At 32.9% G+C, this 22,604-nt stretch overlaps 2 protein-coding genes across 3 annotated transcripts; both read left to right on the top strand.

The window, feature by feature from the left end:
• Window positions 1-5,835: 5,835 nt before the first annotated feature.
• LOC148549230 (uncharacterized) lies at window positions 5,836-8,489 on the top strand. Its single transcript, XM_088497711.1, has 8 exons — window positions 5,836-5,914; window positions 5,999-6,049; window positions 6,166-6,273; window positions 6,353-6,485; window positions 7,356-7,485; window positions 7,572-7,895; window positions 7,963-8,064; window positions 8,133-8,489. The coding sequence occupies exons 1-8, from the start codon at window positions 5,836-5,838 to the stop codon at window positions 8,487-8,489; spliced, it is 1,284 nt and encodes a 427-aa protein (XP_088353837.1).
• Window positions 8,490-13,018: 4,529 nt separating this feature from the next.
• LOC107613054 (YTH domain-containing protein ECT2) lies at window positions 13,019-18,055 on the top strand. Of its 2 annotated transcripts, none has more exons than XM_016314895.3 (9): window positions 13,019-13,822; window positions 13,923-13,993; window positions 14,218-14,383; window positions 14,477-14,553; window positions 15,199-15,639; window positions 15,721-16,221; window positions 16,330-16,542; window positions 16,638-16,790; window positions 17,439-18,055. In XM_016314895.3, the coding sequence occupies exons 1-9, from the start codon at window positions 13,801-13,803 to the stop codon at window positions 17,541-17,543; spliced, it is 1,749 nt and encodes a 582-aa protein (XP_016170381.1). In that variant the 5' UTR covers window positions 13,019-13,800; the 3' UTR covers window positions 17,544-18,055. The 2 variants fall into 2 exon arrangements, with proteins under 2 accessions (XP_016170381.1, XP_016170382.1); XM_016314896.3 differs by having other exon boundaries at window positions 13,156-13,822; window positions 14,466-14,553.
• The last annotated feature ends 4,549 nt before the right edge of the window (window positions 18,056-22,604 follow it).

Below are 22,604 nucleotides of genomic sequence, written 5' to 3'. Positions count from 1 at the left end.
TCTCAGAACTAGCTACTTTACCATTTCTTAATTGAATGGCCTTACAATCTTCTCTTGGGCTCACCACTGTATCACCAGGAAGTGTATTTGGAGGCCTCCCAGGTACTTGCTTGCTCAACTGGCCTACTTGCACCTCCAAGTTTCTGAGTGAAGCTCTAGTCTCCTGCATAAAACTAGCCAATAATGCTTCCAAATCAGTGTTCTTCTGGGGTTAAGAATTTGCCAGCTGAGGTGGCTGTTGTTGATGAGACTAAAACTGGCGGTTATTGTAATGATTCTGCTGAAAATCGCCCTTAGCATCATCCTCCAATAGGATCTTGTGCATGCATCTAGCTGGACTTATACCCTTAAGGTCACTTGTGGACCACCCAAGAGCTGTCTTGTGTGTCCTTAGCACTTGAAGTAGTGCTTCCTCTTCCTGTGAATTCAAAGCAGAGCTTATGATCACTGGAAAAGTGTCACCTTCTCCCAGAAATGCATATTTCAGGGATGGTGGTAATGGTTTGAGCTCGGGTTTAGGAGGTTTTTCCTCTTCCTGAAGAATTTCCAGAGGCTCTTTCAATTCCTCTGAATCCTCCATATCAGGCTGAACATCCTTAAAGATGTCTTCCAGCTCTGATTCGAGACTTGCAGCCATGTTGATCTCCTCTACTAAAGAGTCAATAAGATCAACTTTCATGTAGTCTTTTGGTGTGTCTGGATGCTGCATGGCTTTGACAGCATTCAACTTAAACTCATCCTCATTGACTCTCAGGGTTACTTCCCCCTTTTGGACATCAATGAAAGTTCGTCCAGTTGCTAGGAAAGGTCTTCCTAGAATGAGAGTAGCACTCTTGTGCTCCTCCATTTCCAGCACTACAAAGTCAGTGGGGAAGGCGAATGGCCCAACCCTGACAATCATGTCTTCAATCACGCCTGATGGGTATTTAATGGAGCCATCAGCAAGATGGAGACATATCCGGGTTGGTTTGACTTCTTCAGTTAAACCAAGCTTTCTGATAGTGGATGCAGGTATTAGATTGATACTTGTCCCAAGATCACATAAAGCTATCTTGGTGCAATTACCCTCTAATGTGCATGGTATCATGAAGCTCCCGGGATCTTTAAGCTTTTCTAGGAAGCTTTTCAGAATAACTACACTGCATTCTTCAGTGAGGAGAACTCTTTCAGTTTCTCTCCAATCTTTCTTATGACTCAAGATCTCTTTCATGAACTTGGCATAAGAAGGTATTTGCTCAAGTGCCTCTGCAAACGGAATCTTTATTTCAAGAGTCCTGAGATAGTCTGCAAAGCGAGCAAATTGCCTATCCTGCTCCTCTTGGCGGAGTTTTTGAGGATAAGGCATTTTGGCTTTGTATTCTTCAACCTTGGTTGCTGCAGGTTTATTTCCTACAGAGGTGGTTGGAGAAGCCTTTTTAGAGGGGTTGTTATCAGCACTTGTGTGTGTCTGATCCCTCATTGGCGTTTGAATGCCAGGGGTGGAAGCTGGATTGGCATTGGACGCCAACTCCTTACCTGTTCCTGGCGTTTGAATGCCAGAACTGAGCTTCCTTTGGGCGTTTAACGCCAACTCCTTGCTTGTTTGTGGCATTTGAACGCCAGAACTGAGCATGGGTTGGGTGTTTAACACCAGATCTCCATCCTTTTCTGGCGTTTAAGCGCCAGAATCATTTCTCTCTGGGCTCTTACTGTACTTAGAGGGATTTTGGATGATATTTTGCTCATCCTCTGTCAGTTGTTCTTTCCTTGGCTTTCTGCTGCTCTGAAGTGAGGTATTTAATATTTTTTCACTTCTTAATTGAACTGCCTGGCACTCTTCTATTATCTGCTTTGATAACTGCTGTTTTGTCTGATTCAATTGTGCCTCCATATTTTTATTAGTATTTTTAGTGTCTTGTAGCATCTCCTTGAATTCTGCTAGCTGTTTTGTTAGAAAGCACAATTGTTGATTGAGTTCAGCAACTTGTTTTGGAGGACCAAGTTTAGTAGATACTACTTTGGCTTCTTCTTTTATGGAGGACCCATTACTTATGTACAGATGCTGGTTTCTGGCAACTATATCAATAAGCTCTTGAGCCTCTTCAATAGTTTTTCTCATGTGTATAGATCCACCAGCTGAGTGGTCTAGGGACATCTGAGCTCCTTCTGTAAGCCCATAGTAGAAGATGTCTAACTGCACCCACTCTGAAAACATTTCAGAGGGGCATTTCCTTAGCATCCCTCTGTACCTTTCCCAGGCATTATAAAGGGATTCATCATCCTCTTGTTTAAAGCCTTGGATATCCAGCCTTAGTTGTGTCATCCTTTTTGGAGGGAAATATTGATTCAGGAATTTGTCTGATAACTGTTTCTATGTCCTTATACTTGCTGTGGGTTGGTTATTTAATCACATTTTAGCTTGATCTTTTACAGCAAATGGAAACAGTAACAGTCTGTATACATCCTGATCTACCTCCTTGTCACGTACTGTGTCAGCAATTTGCAAGAATTGTGCCAAAAACTCAGTAGGTTCTTCCTGTGGAAGACCAGAATACTGACAATTTTGCTGCACCATGACAATGAGCTGAGGATTTAGCTCAAAACTACCTGCTTTGATGGAGGGTATACAGATACTACTCCCATATGCAGCAGTAGTGGGGTTAGCATATGACCCCAGAGTCCTTCTGGACTGCTCATTTCCACTTAGATCCATGACGGAGAAAGGGAGATGATGTGAATTGCAAGTAAAATATATTTTTATTTTTATTTTTTTTGTTTTATTTAATTAAAAATAACTGAAAAAAATGAAATAAAATAAAGTAAAATAATTAGAAAATAAAATATAGACTTCGAAAATTAAAAGAAAAAGAAAATAAAAAGAAATTTGAATGTTGAATTGACTAATTATTTGAAAAGATTTGAAAATTTTTTAATATGATTTTTGAATAAGATTTTGAATTTTGAAAAAATTTGATTTTTAAAATAAAAATCTGAATTTTTAAAGGTAATTTTCGAAAAATCAGTTAAAATAAAGGGAAAAGATATTTTTGAATTCAATGAGGAAAGAGAAAAACAATAAAAAGACACAAAACTTGAAATTTTTAGATCCAATGCTCCTTATTTTCGAAAATTTTGGAGAAAAAACACCAAGGAACACCAAACTTAAAAATTTTAAGATCAAAATACAAAGAAGACTCAAGAACACCTTGAACAACAAGAATAAGATTCAAAGATTCAAGAACATAAAAGGGAACACCATACTTAAAACTTTTAGAAAACTAAGAATAACTTTTCGAAAATTAAAGAAAAATAACAAGAGAACACCAAACTTAAAAGTTTGGCACCAGATTTAATAAAAAAAAATTATTTTTGAAAAAGTTTTAAAAGGAAAATTCCTAATTGCCAGGAACATAAACACAACGCTCTAGCCAATTGAGTTATAAATTTAAAGTGTTTTAATAAGGTATTTAATGTATAAAATTTTTTTTGAAAACTGATATTTTGAAAAAGCATAAGAAAAACAAGAAAAATCACAAAACAAGAAAAACTAAAGATCAAACAAGGAAAATAAACAAGAACAACTTGAAGATTAAGAAAGAACAATGAATATAAATTCGAAAATTTAAAAGAAAATAAAAACATGCAATTGATACCAAACTTAAAATATGAAACTAAACTCAAACAGGAAAACTCAATTATTAGTTTGTAAAAATTTTCGAAAAATTTAAAAAGAGAAAATAAGAATTTAAAAAAAAATTCAACCAAAAACAATGATAGAAGACTCTAAACCAAAAAAAGAAAAATTTTTCCTAATCTAAGCAACAAAATAAACCGTCAGTTGTCCAAACTCAAACAATCCCCGGCAACGGCACCAAAAACTTGGTGCACAAAATTGTGATTCACACTTTTCACAACTCCGCACAACTAACCAGCAAGTGCACTGAGTCGTCCAAGTAATACCTTACGTGAGTAAGGGTCGATCCCACGGAGATTGTTGGCTTGAAGTAATCTATGGTTACCTTGTAAATCTTAGTCAGGAGATTAATTATGATTATCAGTTTGAATTGCGAAAAATAAAAGAGCATGAAATAAATACTTGTTATGTAGTAATGGAGAATATGTTGGAGTTTTGGAGATGCTTTGTCTTCTGAATCTCTGCTTTCCCCTGTCTTCTTCTTCATGCACGCAAGGTTCTTCCTATGGCAAGCTGTGTGTTGGTGGATCACCGTTGTCAATGGCTACCATCCGTCCTCTCAGTGAAAATGGTCCAGGTGCGCTGTCACCGCACGACTAATCATCTGTCGGTTCTCACTCATGCTGGAATAGGATCCATTGATCCTTTTGCGTCTGTCACTACGCCCAACCCTTGTGAGTTTGAAGCTCGTCACAGTCATTCAATCCCTGAATCCTACTCGGAATACCACAGACAAGGTTTAGACTTTCCGGATTCTCAAGAATCCTGCCAATGGATTCTAGCTTATACCACGAAGATTCTGATTAAGGAATCCAAGAGATACTCATTCAATCGAAGGTAGAACGGAAGTGGTTGTCAGGCACGCGTTCATAGATTGAGAATGGTGATGAGTGTCACGGATCATCACATTCATCATATTGAAGTGCGAATGAACATCTTAGATAGAAACAAGCGTGTTTGAATAGAAAACAGAAATAATTGCATTAATTCATCGAGACACAGCAGAGCTCCTCACCCCCAACAATGGAGTTTAGAGACTCATGCCGTCAAAGAGTATAAAGTTCAGATCTAAAAATGTCATGAGGTGCAAAATAAATCTCTAAAAGTTGTTTAAATATTAAACTAGTAACCTAGGTTTACAGAAAATGAGTAGACTAAGATAGATAGTGCAGAAATCCACTTTTGGGGCCCACTTGGTATGTGTTGGGACTGAGACTTGAACTTTACACGTGCTTAGGCTGTTTCCAGAGTCAAACGCTAGGTTGTAACCTGTTTCTGGCATTTAACTCCAACTTGTAACCTGTTTCTGGCGTTTAACGCCAGAATGCAACATGAAACTGGCGTTGAACGCCAGTTTACGTCATTTATCCTTGAGCAAAGTATGAACTATTATATATTGCTGGAAAGCCCTGGATGTCTACTTTCCAATGCAATTGAGAGTGCACCATTTGGACTCCTGTAGCTCCAGAAAATTCATTTCGAGTGCAAGGAGGTCAGAATCCAATAGCATCTGCAATCCTTTTTCAGCCTGAATCAGATTTTTGCTCAGCTCCCTCAATTTCAGCCAGAAAATACCTGAAATCACAGAAAAACATACAAACTCATAGTAAAGTCTAGAAATATGAATTTTGCCTAGAAACTAATAAAAATATACTAAAAAATAACTAAAACATGCTAAAAACTACATGAAATTACCCCCCAAAAAGCGTATAAAATATCCGCTCATCAATATTCAAATTTTAATTAAGCCGATTATTAATAATTACATCATACACTATTGCATAGACATATTTTAGGTTCTAATAATCAAATGTACCTTGTTAGTCTACAATAGATGGATGTTAATCTACGATAGATGGATGCACCACGTGAAAACCCACTACTCTTCATACATTCATATTGAGTGTTTTATTATTTTTTTTTTTGCTCTTTGAACTAGGGGCTTGCAGTGCTATATCATGTTAATGGAATAAACTTGATGACTATTTCTTCTTCTAATTTATGGTAATATCATTATAGATTAGTTGTTTACGGTAAATCCTTTTCTCAGTGCAATCTTATCATTATGTTGTACAGAATATCTTTTAAACTAATTTAACTGGAACATGCTAATTCAAATTTAATAACACTTTTTTAATTTATTTCTTATTTGACAGATAATCATGGCACCAAAAGGTAGAGGTGGACGAATAGTACGAAACACTCGTCTCGATCAATCTCAGCTTTCCTCACGTAGGCCAAGTATACATTCGCCGTTGAGTTTATTTTACCATTAACAACTCTTGATTTAGGAAATATGATGTATGCTTATTTTATTGAGTTTAGGTGAGCAAACTGTTGACATTGATTCTTCTCAACCACCGATACAGGTGTTAGGTATGTAGTTGTACTATACGTTTGAGCTGTATGTCTTTATTGTAATTTAATTAATCCTAGGCGAGGAAGTGGTTTTATCGTATCTATTTTTTTTTTTTTGGCTTTTTTTTGTTTAGGTCAACAGAGCGATAATAATGATGAGCTTCATCTTACACATTTGAATGTGGGATCAGCATCACACCCATGCCTACAAGTTTTATCACAATCATCACCTCAATTAGATGGTATGATTTATTTCAGCTAAATGTTTACATATTCACAAATAACTACACATCAAATTGAAAATTCTCTTATTCATTGTAGGTGTGAATTTGTCTGACGCATCTGCTTTAGACGCAGAAGATAATGAGCTACCTAATGTTAGACAATCAAGTGTGCATGCTAAAACTAGGAGTAACAGAAAGTTGAAAATAGCTATAGAGAAAGGCGATAAACCGTAAGTAGTTATACTATTATGTTGACCTTCCTATATCAGCATACTTTCTACTTAAAATGAAAAAGAAGGGTATCACTAGGTGCAGTATCTAAAAATTATTAGTTTATTACTAGATTTATTAAAATTGACCCAATTTGAACCTAGTTTTTTTCATGCAATCACAAATTATCAAAAAGGTATGTTTGCTATTAGAGTCTTATATATGTCTCATTTATGTTATATTATTTATTAATTTATTATATTTATTTTTATAAAATAAACAAAAAAATAAATATAAATATGTGGATATTCTTTTTCTTTGTAAAACATTAATATTAATCTAAGTTTAAGTTCACGACACAGGAAATGCATTTCACTAAAGTCCAAAACATATGGCCATTCCAGATCACAATGAAAAAATCTATTAGTAAATAGTTTCAAAGAAATAAAGCATCTCTTTTCTTTTATATCCTTTTATCCAGTATTATCACTTCTGCTCAATTAAGAAAAATAAATATAAATATGTGCATATTTCTTGTATTCCTTTCATCTGAAATTTGTCAAAACAGCAAACATAAATACGGATAACAGTAACTCCATGAAAATGATATGTGACCAACAGTTAATACATGCTTCTTGAGTAAACTAAATATTTGCTCTGATTATTACTTGTTTTTTTCTGATATGTTCTTAATTTAATTGATGCGGTTTTTTTTTATTAATTTACTTGATGCACTCATGGGAGCTTTACATTCTTATGATCTATGTTATTTGTATGAATTATTTTAAAGTTGTGAGTAGTATAGCTAAGCCCATTCTTTATTGTTGCTTTAATGATCTATGTTGTTGTGTGTTAAACTATTTTTAATAATCGTATATTTTTTAATGTAGGAAGAGATTTACAGATCATACGGTAACTCGTGACATTACGAAAGATTTGCTAAGCATGATACCTTCTCCAGCGCCAAGATGGCAGGATTATTATCCGAACATGAAGGACGAGTTGTTTAAAGGTTTCCTGGTAAGTGATTATGATGTTGCTTCAATGCGATTTTAATAGATAATTGGATTGAGTAGTTACTAAGTCTTTCGATCACTTAAATTTAGGAAAAATACGAATTTGCATCAAATTATGATAAGGCTATGGCCAGAGTTGTTTGGAATAGGACAATGCTTGACCGCTATCCTGATATTTTAAAAAGAGCAAGGGAAAGAGCTTTTAAGGAGGCAAACTCAACCAGTATTACTGACATTAAGGGTCATGGACCTAAAGCAATGAAAGTTGATGTTTGGAATGGTTTAGTTGATCACTGGTTAGATTCAAAATGGAAAAATAAGTTTGTGGCTGGTCAAAAAAATAGTGCTGCTATGCCTGCTCATAAACTACACACTACAGGGTCTATTAGTTTTGGCGAACACAAGAGAAGAAATGTATAAAGAAAATTTTTACCTATCTCAAATGCATTTTGTTAATATATTCTAATAAATATTGTTACAGGAAGCTAAGTTGAAGCGTCGTGTATCTTTCCTTGAAGTATATGATGATGTTCATAAGAAAAAAAGTGGAGAATATGTTTCTGAAGTATCCAAGAAAATTATTGTAAGTGTCTTTAATTTTGTAGTATAATTTACTTTTTCAATTTTCTTAATAATATTTTTCTACTGTAGGACTTATATGGAGACGCAATATCACAAAAATATGGAGAAGATTTATTAGATCAACCTGAAGTTGATCCTGATGTATGGACAGAAGTTGCAGGAACCAACAAGAAAGGACAAGTTCATGGGTTAGGCTGCAGTCTAGATATTGGTATTTGTGATCATAGAGATGTGTCATTACCAAAAGATACAGATGTTTCTACAGTCAAACTGGTTTCACAAGAGGACATTACTGAAGCTATTAAAGAAGCATTGCCTAATACTATAAATGCAGTGTTGCCTAGTATTGTAAATGAAGCTATACAGAGTAATCTACTGTCTTTTCTTTCTAAGATTCCAGGATTCCCCCAAGAAAAGGACCATTAGAGTGATTTTGCTCGCAATAATATTGATTAGGTGGCTTATGTTAATGCATTTTATTAGGCTTAGCTTATTTAGGTAGTTTATTTGTTTGATAGATAATTGATTAGGCAATTTGTTTCATTTTCAGGTTTTATAGAAGTTAGCTTACTTTTATTGGTAGTTTACTTAGTTGATAATAATTTCTTGGATTGATTTTTATAGTTACTAATATTGTTAGATTTAGCGTGTTTTGGTATTTTATTTGTGAAGTGCTTATGTTGGAGATGTTACATTAGACTTTTATTTTAATGAATATATTGGGTTTGATTTTTTTTAAACTGGTATAATTTTGATGAACTAATTTTATTTGTATGCATTATCTTAGTTCAATCACTAAAATAAAAAAAATAATATGATGTTTATTTTAGTATAGCAACAAAATTGGAATCCTAACCGATATTCTAGAAAAATTAGTGACATACTCATTGTTGACGATGGTGACAAATTAAAGACTATATTGCGACTGAAATATTTGTGCGATACCTATAGATTTGTTACTAATTTAAAAGGAATTTGCGATGATATTTTGCGATAGTATTGCAACTAATTAACTACATATTATTTCCTAGTAAATTGGCGACTATTTCATAACTCTACTTTCTCATTTTGAATAGCTTTGGTATAGCGACAATATTCCTACAAATTTGATTAAGGATTTTCAAAGATTAGCTATAGATTTGCTACAAAATGTGACAGATTTGCGATCACATTAGCGGACAACTTGCGACAAGTTAGGTTCAGAAAAATTCCTCGCTAATTAGTATCAACTAAGCATTCTATTTTGTCTACGAAGTTAGCTTGCATTTAGTGATGACTCTGCTACATTAGAGTTTGTCGCTAATTAGCAACTACCGTTTAGTCTATTTCTTCTTTGGAATTAGCTTTTACTTTAGTGATGGATTTGCGACTATCTATTCGGTAGCTAAAAAATTTTTCGATGAATTAGCGACTACTGTGTTTGCCTCACTGATCTGCGACTTGTAATTAGCGAGGAAAGCATTAGTTACTAGGCGGTAGCTAATCCGTCACAAATTCTATTTTGCGTCAGATTAGCGACGATTTTACGACTCTTTTTGTAGTAGCTAATTGGCCATATTCTTGTAGTGGACGCCTGGGTAGTAGCAGCAGTAGTGAATTATTTCACTTACTCCAGGTTGAGCTTTTAAACACACGCCTGGGTAGTAGCCGCATTAGTGGTTATTCTACTGGCTCTGGGTTAAGTGAGTAGTAGCAAAGGGGTTGTAGCTCAAATCTACTTGCTCTGTAATTGGTGTTTCTGGCCATGGTTAGCTACCAAGATGTGTCGGGTTGGCTATATAACCGACAGATGATATCATCAGCCATAGAACAGGCATACATCATATGCATATGTGTGTTTTGTTTGATTGTGCATTAATTGCACTTGCCTATGTGATCATTATACCTACTTGCTAAATTTGCTACCTGTTGTAATTGTATTTTACTTGTATTTGCATTGTCTGTATCTTGTTTGTCTGTGCTATGGAGTTCTAGAGGAACGGAAGAAGGTGAGAAGCTAAAGGATCAAGTTAGGTTTGAGTTAGAATTTTGAACCCTTAGCTACCCCACCTTATTAATGGCTTATTTATGGTGGTAAAGAATAGTTTTTAAGTTTGTAATCTTTTGTCGGAAGTTCTAGGATCGCCTTTGGCTTTCCCGGGATATTATATGTTAGATATGTGGACACTGTTACCATACTGAGAACCTCTGGTTCTCACCCCACACATATTTCGTGGTTTTCAGATGCAGGTCAAGCGGCACCTCACTGAGGGATTATGGGAGCTCTTGTCAGCGAAAGATCCTTGTGTGTTGGGTTTACATTTTGGTTAAGATGTACATATAGATATTATTATAGCTCCACTATGTATATTTTATGTTTTATCCCTTTTAGAGGTTGACTTGGAGAAACAGGTTCTATAAATTGTGTTTTAAGTCTCTTTAGGGTTTTTCTCATGTATATATGTATATATGCTCTGGCCGGTTTTAACTTTGCGAGCCGAGTCAAAAGCTTTGCCATTTGTGTCTTGGAACTCTTTTCCTAGGTGTAAAGTTTCATGTGGTAGGATGTTACATGCGAGGCCTCTGACAAAAAAAATAAATAATCACAATTAGAAAAATATTGTATATGTGCATTGACATAACAAATTGAGTTAACTATTATATACATTTATTTAACAGAAATTTACACATATGTACTAACTGAATTTACAAAAATAAAATTTTTTACGTTAATATTTACTTAGTTAATTAATAAATATTTTTCAATATGTTACTTAAAATAAAAACATTAACTAAAGTAATTAATAATCTTATTAACAAATTTTTACTTAATACTTAATAATTTAATTTAGGTAAATACAAAATTACATAATTATTCACTTGAAAAATAACTTTTACTTGGATAGTAAATAACTAAATTAATAAATTAAGAAACATGTAACTAATAAATTAGGTTCAACGGTTCGAAAACATCTGTCACATCATCTAATATCTAATTAACAACTATGTACTTAAAAACTTAATTACAAAAAAAAAAAAAAATCAAAACCACATTCCTAAAATCATATTGAGATATGCCTCAAAGTAGTCCCTGAAGTTGCACTCGAGCCTCGAAGTAATCCCTGAAGTTAATAATTCCTCAAATTCGTCCCTAAAATTGCACTTCGGGATTCATAGTAGTCCTTGAAATAATTTTCGTCCATCCTTGCTACCGGAAAACTGAGCTGGACTAAAACGACGCCGTTTTATATTTATTAAAAAAAAAACCTAATCCCCAATACGACGTCATTTTATATTTATAAAAAAAGAAACTAATCCTTATCTTCACCAATTCTCTTCTTCACTATTCTTCTTCTTCTTCTTCAATTTCATAGTAGCAACAAGAACAACATCATCAGAACCAACAAAAATCACAGAGTTAAGAAAACTAACAATTACAAAAAATCACAAAAAAACCAACAACAATTAGAAAAGATCAATTAACCTAAATAACAAGCATAAGTCAACCTAAATAGCAACAATCACAAAAAACAGCAACAATTACAGAATAAAAAACAACAAAAAATCAACCTTGGCAACTACATTAAAACATAATCACCAGCAACAATAATCATCCAAAATATTAAACAATAATGATTAAATAACTAAAAAAAACTCACCTTTGCTGCAGAGAAGAGAAAAAGAATGCAGAGGAAGACAAAGAGGAGAACAGAGAGCAGACGGCGACAAGTAGGGAGGGACTGTCAGTCGGGACAATGGAGAGCGCCTGGAGCTGATCGTGAGAGACATTCTGTTTGTGGCTCGGAGCGCCTGCCTCGTTGTGGAGCTGTTGGTGGGCTTTGGAGTCGCCGGCGAGTGCGGCGGGCTCGAGAGCGATGATGGTGACGACGGAGGGTTGGGGGTGGTTGACAGAGCGCTTGAAAATAGTGGGAAAGTGTGAAATTTAGACGGTGAGGTCGGAGAGCACTTGGATCTCGTGGTGGTGCGGAGAAGCAGATTGGGAGTGTGAGAGAAGGGGATGGGAAAAGGGTAGGTTAGGGAGGGGCGATCGGCGCGGCACCGAAATAGAGGCCGACGACAAAGAGGGTTGAGGAAAGCTTGCTTGTGAGTGAGAGAAGGGGAAGGGAAAATGGTAGGTTGGAGAAGGGGAAGAGTTGGGGAAGGGGAAGGGGTGGGGTTTAACGTGTTTTTATTTTTTTATTTTTTTAATAAACATAAAACTACATCGTTTCCAATGTTTTTTTTTGTTTTCTTTTTTTTTTTACTTCTCAAAACGACGTCGTTTTAAGATTTCGACAAACGGAAAATTCCTCAAGGACTACTATGAGTCCCGGAGTGCAATTTCAGGGACGAATTTGAGGAATTATTAATTTCAAGGATTACTTCGAGGCTCGAGTGCAACTTTAGGGACTACTTTGAGGCTTATCTCAATCATATTCTATCAGTGACCTGTTGCTAACGATATATTTAGTCACCTAAACTATAAATTGTATTATAGTTCTTAGCAAGTATCCTAACCATGGCTATACATATATGGAATAACATAAACGTCAAGAACTAATCACAAAGTCGGCTGCGCCGGCGACGTGCCATGTCGCGTTCAGTCGATTAATGTCCGAATCACGTGAATCTGTGCGCGCTATTTTCGTCTTACTCAATAATATGGTCAGAAAAGGATAGAAGAGACCAAAAAATGGTGGAAAGGTTGAAAATGGGCCCAATAAGTTGATGTGAATTACATCTATATATAGACCTCATCCAATCTTATATCGTTTTTAATGTAAACGAGATAAGTTTACACGTATCTCTCGTTTACACGATAAACGAGATAAGTCATCCTACGTATTTTTGTAATAATTTTTAAAATTATTTATTTCAATAAATGAAATATTTTTTAATTTATTTAAATAAAAAATTCGTAATAATGAAGGAAACAAAATCCCAAAATTAGAGACATCTAAAGCTATACATGATACACAAACAACAATCTCAAGTCACAAGATGTCCTCATTTTGTTTTTTGTTTTTTTTTTTTTCCTTATGACAACAATGTGATGAGGTGGTGCTTTTTCCACCGTCCCATTTTCCAATTTTATGAGATGCCATGTTCGTAGTTTTATTTTTCTCCGTCATTTTCTTCTTCTCCCCTTTTTTTTCCCTTTCTCTTCGTGAAGATTCTCTCCTTGTGTGTGTGTCTATTCTTCTTCCATTCGTTCAGAAGCACAACCCTTTAAATAGCTTCTCTATTCAAAATCCTATTTTCCAACCCAACAATTAAAAAAATAAAAAGAAGGAATTTTTTATTATCTTTTTAAGGATACACACACAACAATCCACACCGTGCTTCTCGCCCTTTTCTTTCTTTTGCCATCACTTGTTCTGCCAGAAAGGCCCCCCTTTTTTTCTTGCTGATTTTTCGCCCCAGAAATCTAGAGAGTAACAAATCAAAAAGATAATCCATACCCAGAATTTCTGTCTGAAATATATTGTGGGGTTTATCTATTTTTTATTTTTGGTTTTTTCCAAAACAACTTTTTTTTTTTTCCTTTCAATTTTTTCAACTTCCTAGTTGAAGACGACGTGTAAAGCTGAAAACATAAAAAGGGTGTTTTTGTTTATTTTGCTTATTTTGCTTATTTTTGGTGTTTTGGATGATCTGTATTTTCCCTTGTTCAGTGGATTTGTTGTTGAAAGGGGGTTTTGAGAATATTTTGGTGAAGATTTTGAAGCTGAGATTTTTCTGGTGAAGTACTACTCCTATGGCTGCTCAATTGCAGAAACGTATTTCCTCTTTCTTTTCTACTATTTTCATGCATGGTTTATTATTATTATTATTTCCTCAATTTTTACTGATTTGAGTTGTATTTTTTGGTTTTGACAGCTGCGGATGAACTTGTTAGGAAGAAACCTCATGGTGATTCTTCAACGGTTGAACTCAATAATTCCAACATGGTAAAATTCCCATTTATGCCCCCACATGTCTTTCTTTCTGTTGCATGTGATCTGTTAAGTACAATTTTAGCTTCAAATTTGTGAGAATTTTGTTATTTTGCTGTTTTCTTTTTTTGTTTATTTATTTTCCTGTTGATGTGCTTTCATTAAGGATTAACTGTTTCATTGGTTATGTGTAAGGCATGTTTTCTCACTGTGGTTACGGTTTTGTATATGTTGATCAGGTTCCTTCAAAGGGTGGAAGCTCTCCATCAGATGCAAGATCATGTGTGTCATCTGTAGGAGATGCATCTGGGAGTGGTAAAGAAGGAGATGTGGATCATGAGTACCTTGCCATGGATCAGAGTGTTCCTTTTCCTGGTGGTGGCTATTATGGCTACTACTATCCAGGTGAAAGAACGCTCCTTCAGATGGTTCTCTATTTCGTCTTGATTGTAATTGTATATTCATATGTTTCTCTTTCTTACGTTAGAATGATCACAGGTTATGGTGGTTTCTTTGGAGAGCCAGATAATCAAGGATACTATGTTGGTGCTGATGCAGTTGATCTTCAGTATCCTGTAAGCCTTCTACGCTGACCCGTCATTGGTCATGTTGAGTCGTCTTGTGTGGTTGACTTGCTTTTTGTTTGGTCAATTTGAGTCGTGCCGGCAATGCAATGATACGATAGTCTATTTGATTTCGATAACATATCTTGTGCTGGGCAAGGTAGAATAAAAACTGGGGGAATGGATTCTGCTTATGTCCCTAATTCTTGTGAAGTTTAACAATTAACATGGTCACCAAGAATCATATTCTTGGGGGCAAGGGTTGAATGGAAATTATAATAATTATAATAACAGTAATGTATTTCTTGGCGGCCTGATTTGCTTGATTTTGTGTTTTCTTTGGGACTTGAATGGCATGCTGTAACCAGTGTAGTTGGTATCTGAGATTCCAACTTCAAATTTTTTGAAACATTAAACAGTTCTTATTAAACTGTTAATTTAGGGCAAATGTGGCCAGTAAATGGGGTTTCCTTAAATATAGGAATTGCTGAATGCTGTCTAGTTCTTTGCATTCTCATTTTCTGGTCATCCAACCACAGAATTGATCCTTTTTTCTTTTGTTCTGTGATATCTTTAATAAATGTCTCAGTACATATTTTTGTCCCCTTCCCTTTTCTTTTTTCTTTTCTTTTTTTTTTTAATTTATTTTTTATTTAGGTTGTGCCAGCAGATAATGGATCTTATGCCTATCTCATGCCAGGATTTCAGACTGGCTACTCTTCATACTTTGCTCTGAATACAGCTGGCGTCGACGGGCAGTATGTTGGCCATCAAGTGTATCCCCCTGGCTCCATATTCCAACAACCAATTGGTTCACCTGGGTACTTCTCGGCTTCTCTACCTTATGGGGAGTTTCTGCCGTCAACACATTTGTGGGATTTGTCTTCAACCACACAAGATCGGTCACAAGGTGATGGCCGTAATGAGTTTTCCGGGAAACCAAGTGGTAGAACCAATTTGTCTACACAGAATCATGCGGGTGGTATAGTGTCAAAGTCCCCACATGCAGCTAACTTAACCAATCAATTGGAAGCGAAGGGTTCAACCCCATCGTTGGATGTATTGTCAACTCATGTTAAGCCAAAACAAGTTAACAAGGTAACTTTGCTCCATCATTAGGTGTTGTGGTTTATCTATCATTGTTTATATTATAATTTTAAATTTGCAATCTTTTCTCAGGCACCGTTTTCGGCCCTCCATTCAGAAACAATGGCAAAGGGTTGTTTGTCTGTCGCCAAATTTCCAACATACAATCAAGGGAAGAGTGGATACCTCTATCCGAATAACTTGCTTAACGTGAAAGCATCTACAAAGAGTTGGGTTAGTACTGACAAGTTAAAACTGCGAAGCAAGGTTAATGGTTCGCTCAATGAGCAAAATCAGGGTCCTAGAACGACTAATGTGAAAGGTTCATCTGTATCTGTGGGAGCTGGGAGTGGAAATGCTAGTAGCAAAATCAGGATAGATCTATATAACAGTCCTGATTTTGTGACCAAATATGATCATGCACTTTTCTTCGTCATCAAATCATACAGCGAAGATGATGTCCATAAGAGCATCAAGTACAATGTGTGGGCAAGTACTCCTAACGGGAATAAGAGGTTGGATAGTGCATTTCAGGATGCACAAAAGCGGATGGAAGAGAAAGGAAGCAAGTGCCCCGTATTCCTTTTCTTTTCGGTATGTGTGAAGTTCAAATCTGATTCTGTTTCAAAAATTTCAGATACATCAACCCTCTTCTTTACTTTTTCTTTTTTATTCTTTTGGTGTAATTCTTGTTTACTACAGGTCAATGCCAGTGGTCAATTTTGTGGAGTAGCCGAGATGACCGGGCGAGTCGATTTCAATAAAAGTATGGATTTCTGGCAACAAGACAAATGGAATGGATACTTCCCTGTCAAATGGCACATCATAAAGGATGTTCCAAATCCTCAGCTACGACATATAATCCTAGAGAATAACGATCATAAGCCAGTAACAAATAGTCGAGACACACAAGAGGCAAGTCTTTTTTCATGTTTGAGTAAAGCAATTCTTTACTGAGAATTCCTAAAATTATTCTTTTTGTATGTTATTGAGGTCTTGTTTGTTTCCAGGTGAGTTTTGCGCAAGGTATCGAAATTCTCAACATCTTTAAGAACTATATAGCAAGAACATCCATATTGGACGATTTTGAATTCTATGAGAGCCGCCAGAAGGTCATGCAGGAAAAGAAAATGAGGCAGTCTGTGCCCCACGCCAACATGCAGGTATCGATGCTCTTTCACTTGTTCGTAACATTATTCTAGGGTTCTTCCCGATTATAGTACACCAATTTCTCAGCATAATCTGTTCTATATAATTGGTATTGGCATCTGTGGTTGAGTGCATGTGATAGTGGGACCACGATGGCATAATTTCATTTGTACTAGCAGGGAACCTTTTGCAATAACTGGTTATATGCTATGCTTTGCCTAGTTGATAAAAGATCCTAAAGTTGATTCTCTTTACAGAATAATTTTGGAGTAGGAATTTCATAATATAAGCTCTTTTAGACTTTGGAGCATGTTATGTTATTCTTGACTTTAGCATTTCCTAGTTTATTAGCTGTAATTATATTCTCTGTTTGTTTATTTATTTAATGTGATCATGCTCATGTCCCTTTGAGATGCTTTGATAATTCTTTGGGACTTAATCAACTTTTTCATCCTTTGTAAAATATCAAATTTTTCTTTTTGATTCTTACCCTTAATTTGCATTGTTAAAATACATTTAACAACCTGTCAGGTTAATATTTAACGAAACAAATTGAAACTAAGCACCAACCTGATCTTATTTAAATTTTGGTTTTTATTTTTTATTGGTGTAAAGTGTTTTGATCTTTTCACTTATTGATTTATGTCTTCTTTTGTTGGCAGCATGTAGATGAATTAACAACTACACTTGAGTCATTAGACATATCAAATGTGAAGAACAACAACATGATGCAGGATCCGAAGTTGGTTGAGAAAGTGAAAGATTGAAGTGTTGGGGTTGATGCTCTTTCCAATGGACCCCGCCACGTCAGCATGCCGGTTAAGATTGTTACAGCCAGTACAGTTTGGCACTTCCACTTGGACTAAAAGTCTAAAAAGTAAGCACAACATGAAGTTCTCTTTAGGCCATAAAAATAAAAGGAAAAACAATGTTGGTGATGCTTTTAGGAAGGAAAAAAAAAAAGACAAAAAACTTGTGAGGGGAAATTGATGGATGCATTTCCAAAATTGTACAAAAAAAGTTTACAAATTTATGGAGTTTTTTTAGAGTTAGTGAAATGGACCCGTCGCTGATTGATGCCATTTTACAAAGGTGCTATAACCTGAGGGCATAAGTTCCTTTGTTTTCATTTTATTTTATTTTATTTTGCACATCCTTCTTGTTTCTTGTTTTAGTTCAGAAATTTTAACAGAATAACAGTTTAAAATTGCAGTAGTATGTTGTCCAAAATGAATGGGTTCCAAATGGGTGATAGTGGAAAAATCATTGGGGTTGGAAAGTTTTGCATTATTTTTTTCCTGCAAGAATATAATATTAATTGTGGCCACGAAGTGGGTGGTGCACTATTATATGATGAGATTTGAGTGTTCAAATTGTTTAGTCTAACTGGAATTATCAACCGGTAGAAATATAAAAATGGGCTAAAATTGAACTAAATAATGATTCCCTTTGGTCTACCATAATTGTTGATTTGACATTTCTGGTACCTTCATGATTTATTAATGACGGGTATGTATGCTTAAAATAAACACAATAATTATGTGTTTATTAGATGTGTTACGGTATATAAATTATTATATTTTATTAAATTTATATTTTATTAAATAAAAATTAAAGGTTAATATGCAAATAAAAATCAAAGGTTAATATGCAAAGAAAGTATTAATGAATTTTAATAAATATAGAATATTCTAATATATAAATAAATGTTTTAATCGATAATATTTTAATATATAATATTTTAAATAATAATAAAATTTTTTATTTTTAAATAATTAAATATAAAATATATAAATACAAAATATATGAGTATTTTTTATTCATTAAAATTAATTATTATGTAAAAAAATTTATAATATTAAAAAATTATATTAAAATAATATTTTAAACTGTAACATAAAAAGATAAAATAATTAAAATTTTATTTTATATTATTTAAAAAATAATTAAATTATTATATTTAAAATTTATTGATTAACTATTTTTGTTAAAAATATTATATAATATAATTTTTTATTAAAATTTAAAAATATAATTTATTTAAAATATTATATATAATACATGAAAAGATTAATTTTTTTATTTGTTTCAATTGTTTTTATAAAAACGAAATAAATAATATAATTCTAAATACATATTTATTTTGTGATAATATTAAATAGATAATAATTTAAATTTAATATTTATTGTTTTAAATATATAATATTTATAATTATATATTTATAATAAGATAATTTTTTTATTATTTTTAAATATTTTTTTATTTTGTTAGTTAAATTTTTTATTTTCTTTAACTTGACCAAACTTTAATATATGGTGAATTTTACCATACCCTTCCAATTTTAAAGGGTAATTTATACCTTGTTACATATTATAATATTAGTGATTGAATTAGATTGATTTGTGATGATTAAATTTAACCTTTTATTTAATCTAAATTTTGATAAACCAACTATAACTAACTATGGTATAATTCTTTTTGCAATTTATAAAAATTATTAAAAAATATCATTTTGCAATTTAATTTTTCTCAAACCACATGTCTATTAATCATTTCAAACAAAAAAATCTCAAAAACTAAAATAAGACAAATATACAAAAAGTATTTATTAATCATTTTGTAATTTTTTTTCTCAACCCACATATTTATTAATCATTTTTAATCAAGAAAATTTTAAAAAATAAAACAAATAAATAAAAAAATTCAAAAGACAAAAATTTTTTTATAACACTATTCTGTCTTACTCCCTTCGTATTATTAAAGAAAAATTTATTTTCCGAGAGATAAATTACTCTTTAAAATTAGAAGGGTATGGTAGAATTTACCATATATAAAAGTTTGGTCGAGTTAGAAAGAATAAAAAATTTAACTAGGAAAATAAAAAATATTTGGAAATAATAAAAATAAAAATGATCTTATTATAAAGACATAATTATAAATATTATATATATAAAACTATAAATGTTAAATTTAAAAAATAAATTTAAATTATTATCTACTTAATATTACCGTAAAATAAATATGAATAAAAAAGATTAGAGGAAAGAATCATGAGGTGGCATATATATTAAAAAATTTAAAAAATAAAAAAATATATATCAATCCTATATTAGTAACTATTACATACACACATATAATACATATATGTAGTTGATACATATTATTTATTCAATTTTTTCTACAAAAAATTAAAAAAAATATTTTCATGGATTATATATAATAGCTTAAATAAACTATCTTTTGACAAATATTTGATAAAAAATTATATTATATAATAATATTTTTAACAAAAATAATTAGTTAATAAGTATTGAATATAATAATCTAATTATTTATCAAGTAATATAAAATAGAATTTAATTATTTTATATTTTTATATTCCAGTTTAAAATATTAATTTAATATAATTTTTTAATATTATAAAAATATTTTTTGCATAATAATTAATTTTAATGAATAAAAAATATTTATATTTTTTATATTTATATGTTTTATATTTTTAATTACGTAAGATTAATCAATTCAGGTCTTATTAATATAAGTAAATATATAATGTAATAGGCATGTATTTAGAATTATATTATTTATTCTGTTTTTCTAAAAAAAAAATTGAAACAAATGAAAAAGTTAATATTTTCATGTATTATATATAATATTTTAAATAATTTATATTCTTAAAATATTTTGATAAAAAATATATTATATAATAATATCTTTAACAAAAGTAGTTACTTAATAAATTTTGAATATAATAATCTAATTATTTTTTAAGATAACATAAAATAAAATTTTAATTATTTTATATTTTTATGTTACAGTTTAGAATATTATTTTAATATAATTTTTTAAAATTATAATTTTTTTACATAATAATTAATCTTAATAAATAAAAAATACTCATATATTTTATATTTATATATTTTATATTTAATTATTTAAAAATAAAAGATTCTGTTATCATTTAAAGTATTGTGTATTAAAGTATTATTATTTAAAATATTTATTTATATACTAAAATATTCTGTATTTATTTGAGTCTATTAATACTCTCTTTATATATTAGCATTTGATTTTTATCTAATAAAATCTAATAATTTATATAACATAACACATCTAATAAGCATATAATTATTGTTCTCATTTTAGACATATCCATTAATGACCACTAAATCTTCTATGCTTCATTTGTATTGAGTCGGAAACGGATGCTCAAGACTTATCATGATTTCAGCATCCCAAGTTTTCAATTTTATTTTTCATTTTATTAGAAAAAAAAGCAAACTAAACTGGATAAAACTTAGGGCCATGCAACCGTGAAGGAGGTTATTTTTTATCCTCACCTTTTGAAATGTGTTGGAGGAAGGAGAAGAGAACACGTGGAATGTTGGTCGTCCTTTGTCCGGCAGGTGCATATAATATCAGGATTGATTATTTGAGTGTTTTTGGTATAGGTCATTGTTTGGGAAGCAAAGTGGAAGTGGGCTAGGTTTAAGTTTGGAAGTTAATTTTTTTTTCTTTGTGGATGTGTGGGGCTAACCAAAAACTAATAATAATTGTTACAAAAACACCATGAATAATAATAATAATCATAATAATAATAATAATAATAATAATAATAATAATAATAATAATAATAATAATAATAATAATAATCTCAAACGTTTTTCCACCGTTTCTCCAATTTATTTCAAATAAGTTTTTGACATTGCCAAATACCAAAGATTTGCAAGTCGAAGCGGTCGCCGGATTATCTGACTGGAGCAATGGGGTGGTACCTACAAAGACACTCCAACACTCAAGTCAATAGATCTGAGAGGTATAAGGTACGTAGAATGAATGACGTATCTGAGGGGGCTTCTGGCTCCCCTTTATATACTTAGTGGTAGTTATTTCATCCTATCTTATTTGGCTAAGATAAGGGAAGTATTTAAATTCGAATGTTGGATAAGATTGTGGGGCCAGTTTGGGCCGTTAGAAAAAAGGGGGGCCAGCCCAAGGTATCCGAGTCGGAGGCCGTTCCGGTGTGGGACCCAAAAGTCGGGTCTATAACAGTTGCCCCCGCAGTGAGAGAGCGAGTATGCTCGGTCTCATCGCTAGAGGAATTTTTACTCGCCATTGGGGCTTGGTTAGGGGCTCATTGCTTTGTTTCCCCGATCGAGGTCGGGGACTTGGGGAGTTCCTGTCCGTTTCATGGTTTGGAGAAAAGCGCATCGTTTATGTGAGATTAGTAACCGTCGAATGGTTTGAGCGTCTCATCATATGCCTGTTGCTCTTTCTAAAGGGGTTTTGTTAATTGCGCTTCCCCAGGTGTCATAATGACATTTAATGCGAGGGGACATTTTTCTTTCTTTTCCGCTTTTGCCCTTTGCCTTTTCGCCTTTTTTCTTTAGGGCGTTTTTGGTTTATTTGTAACTGTTTTGATTTTTAATCTCCCTCTCTCTCTCTTGCTATGTCTCTTCCATTCGTTTTGCTTTATAAACCGTTTCGCATTCTTCTTCTATCGCTTGTAGTTTCTGGCCCGTTCATGTGTTTTATGAGTCCATCCAGTGCTTCGTGCCTCTCTCTGATATTCGTTTTACTCCAGTCTTCTATCAGGTTGGTATTTTTCTTTTTCTCTTAGCGCATGTTTTGAATGTTTCTGCAATCCTTTCATCTATTTGGTATTCTGTATTTCTTAATGTTGGGTTGTTTTCTAGGTAGCATTAGTGAATTACTAGAGAGGGTGAGCACCAGTGTTCTGGGATTAGTTTTAGTTTGTGTTAGGTAGATTGTTATTTGTATGACTTTCTTCCGTCTGGTTCTGGTGGGTTGACGGTGCGCGAAAATG

Source organism: Arachis ipaensis, chromosome B8, assembly GCF_059453495.1.
Source record: "Arachis ipaensis isolate K30076 ecotype BB chromosome B8, ASM5945349v1, whole genome shotgun sequence".
Taxonomy (NCBI): Eukaryota; Viridiplantae; Streptophyta; class Magnoliopsida; order Fabales; family Fabaceae; genus Arachis; species Arachis ipaensis.
The sequence above is the reverse complement of the archived record's forward strand: the minus strand, read 5'-3'. Positions and strand labels throughout refer to the sequence as shown.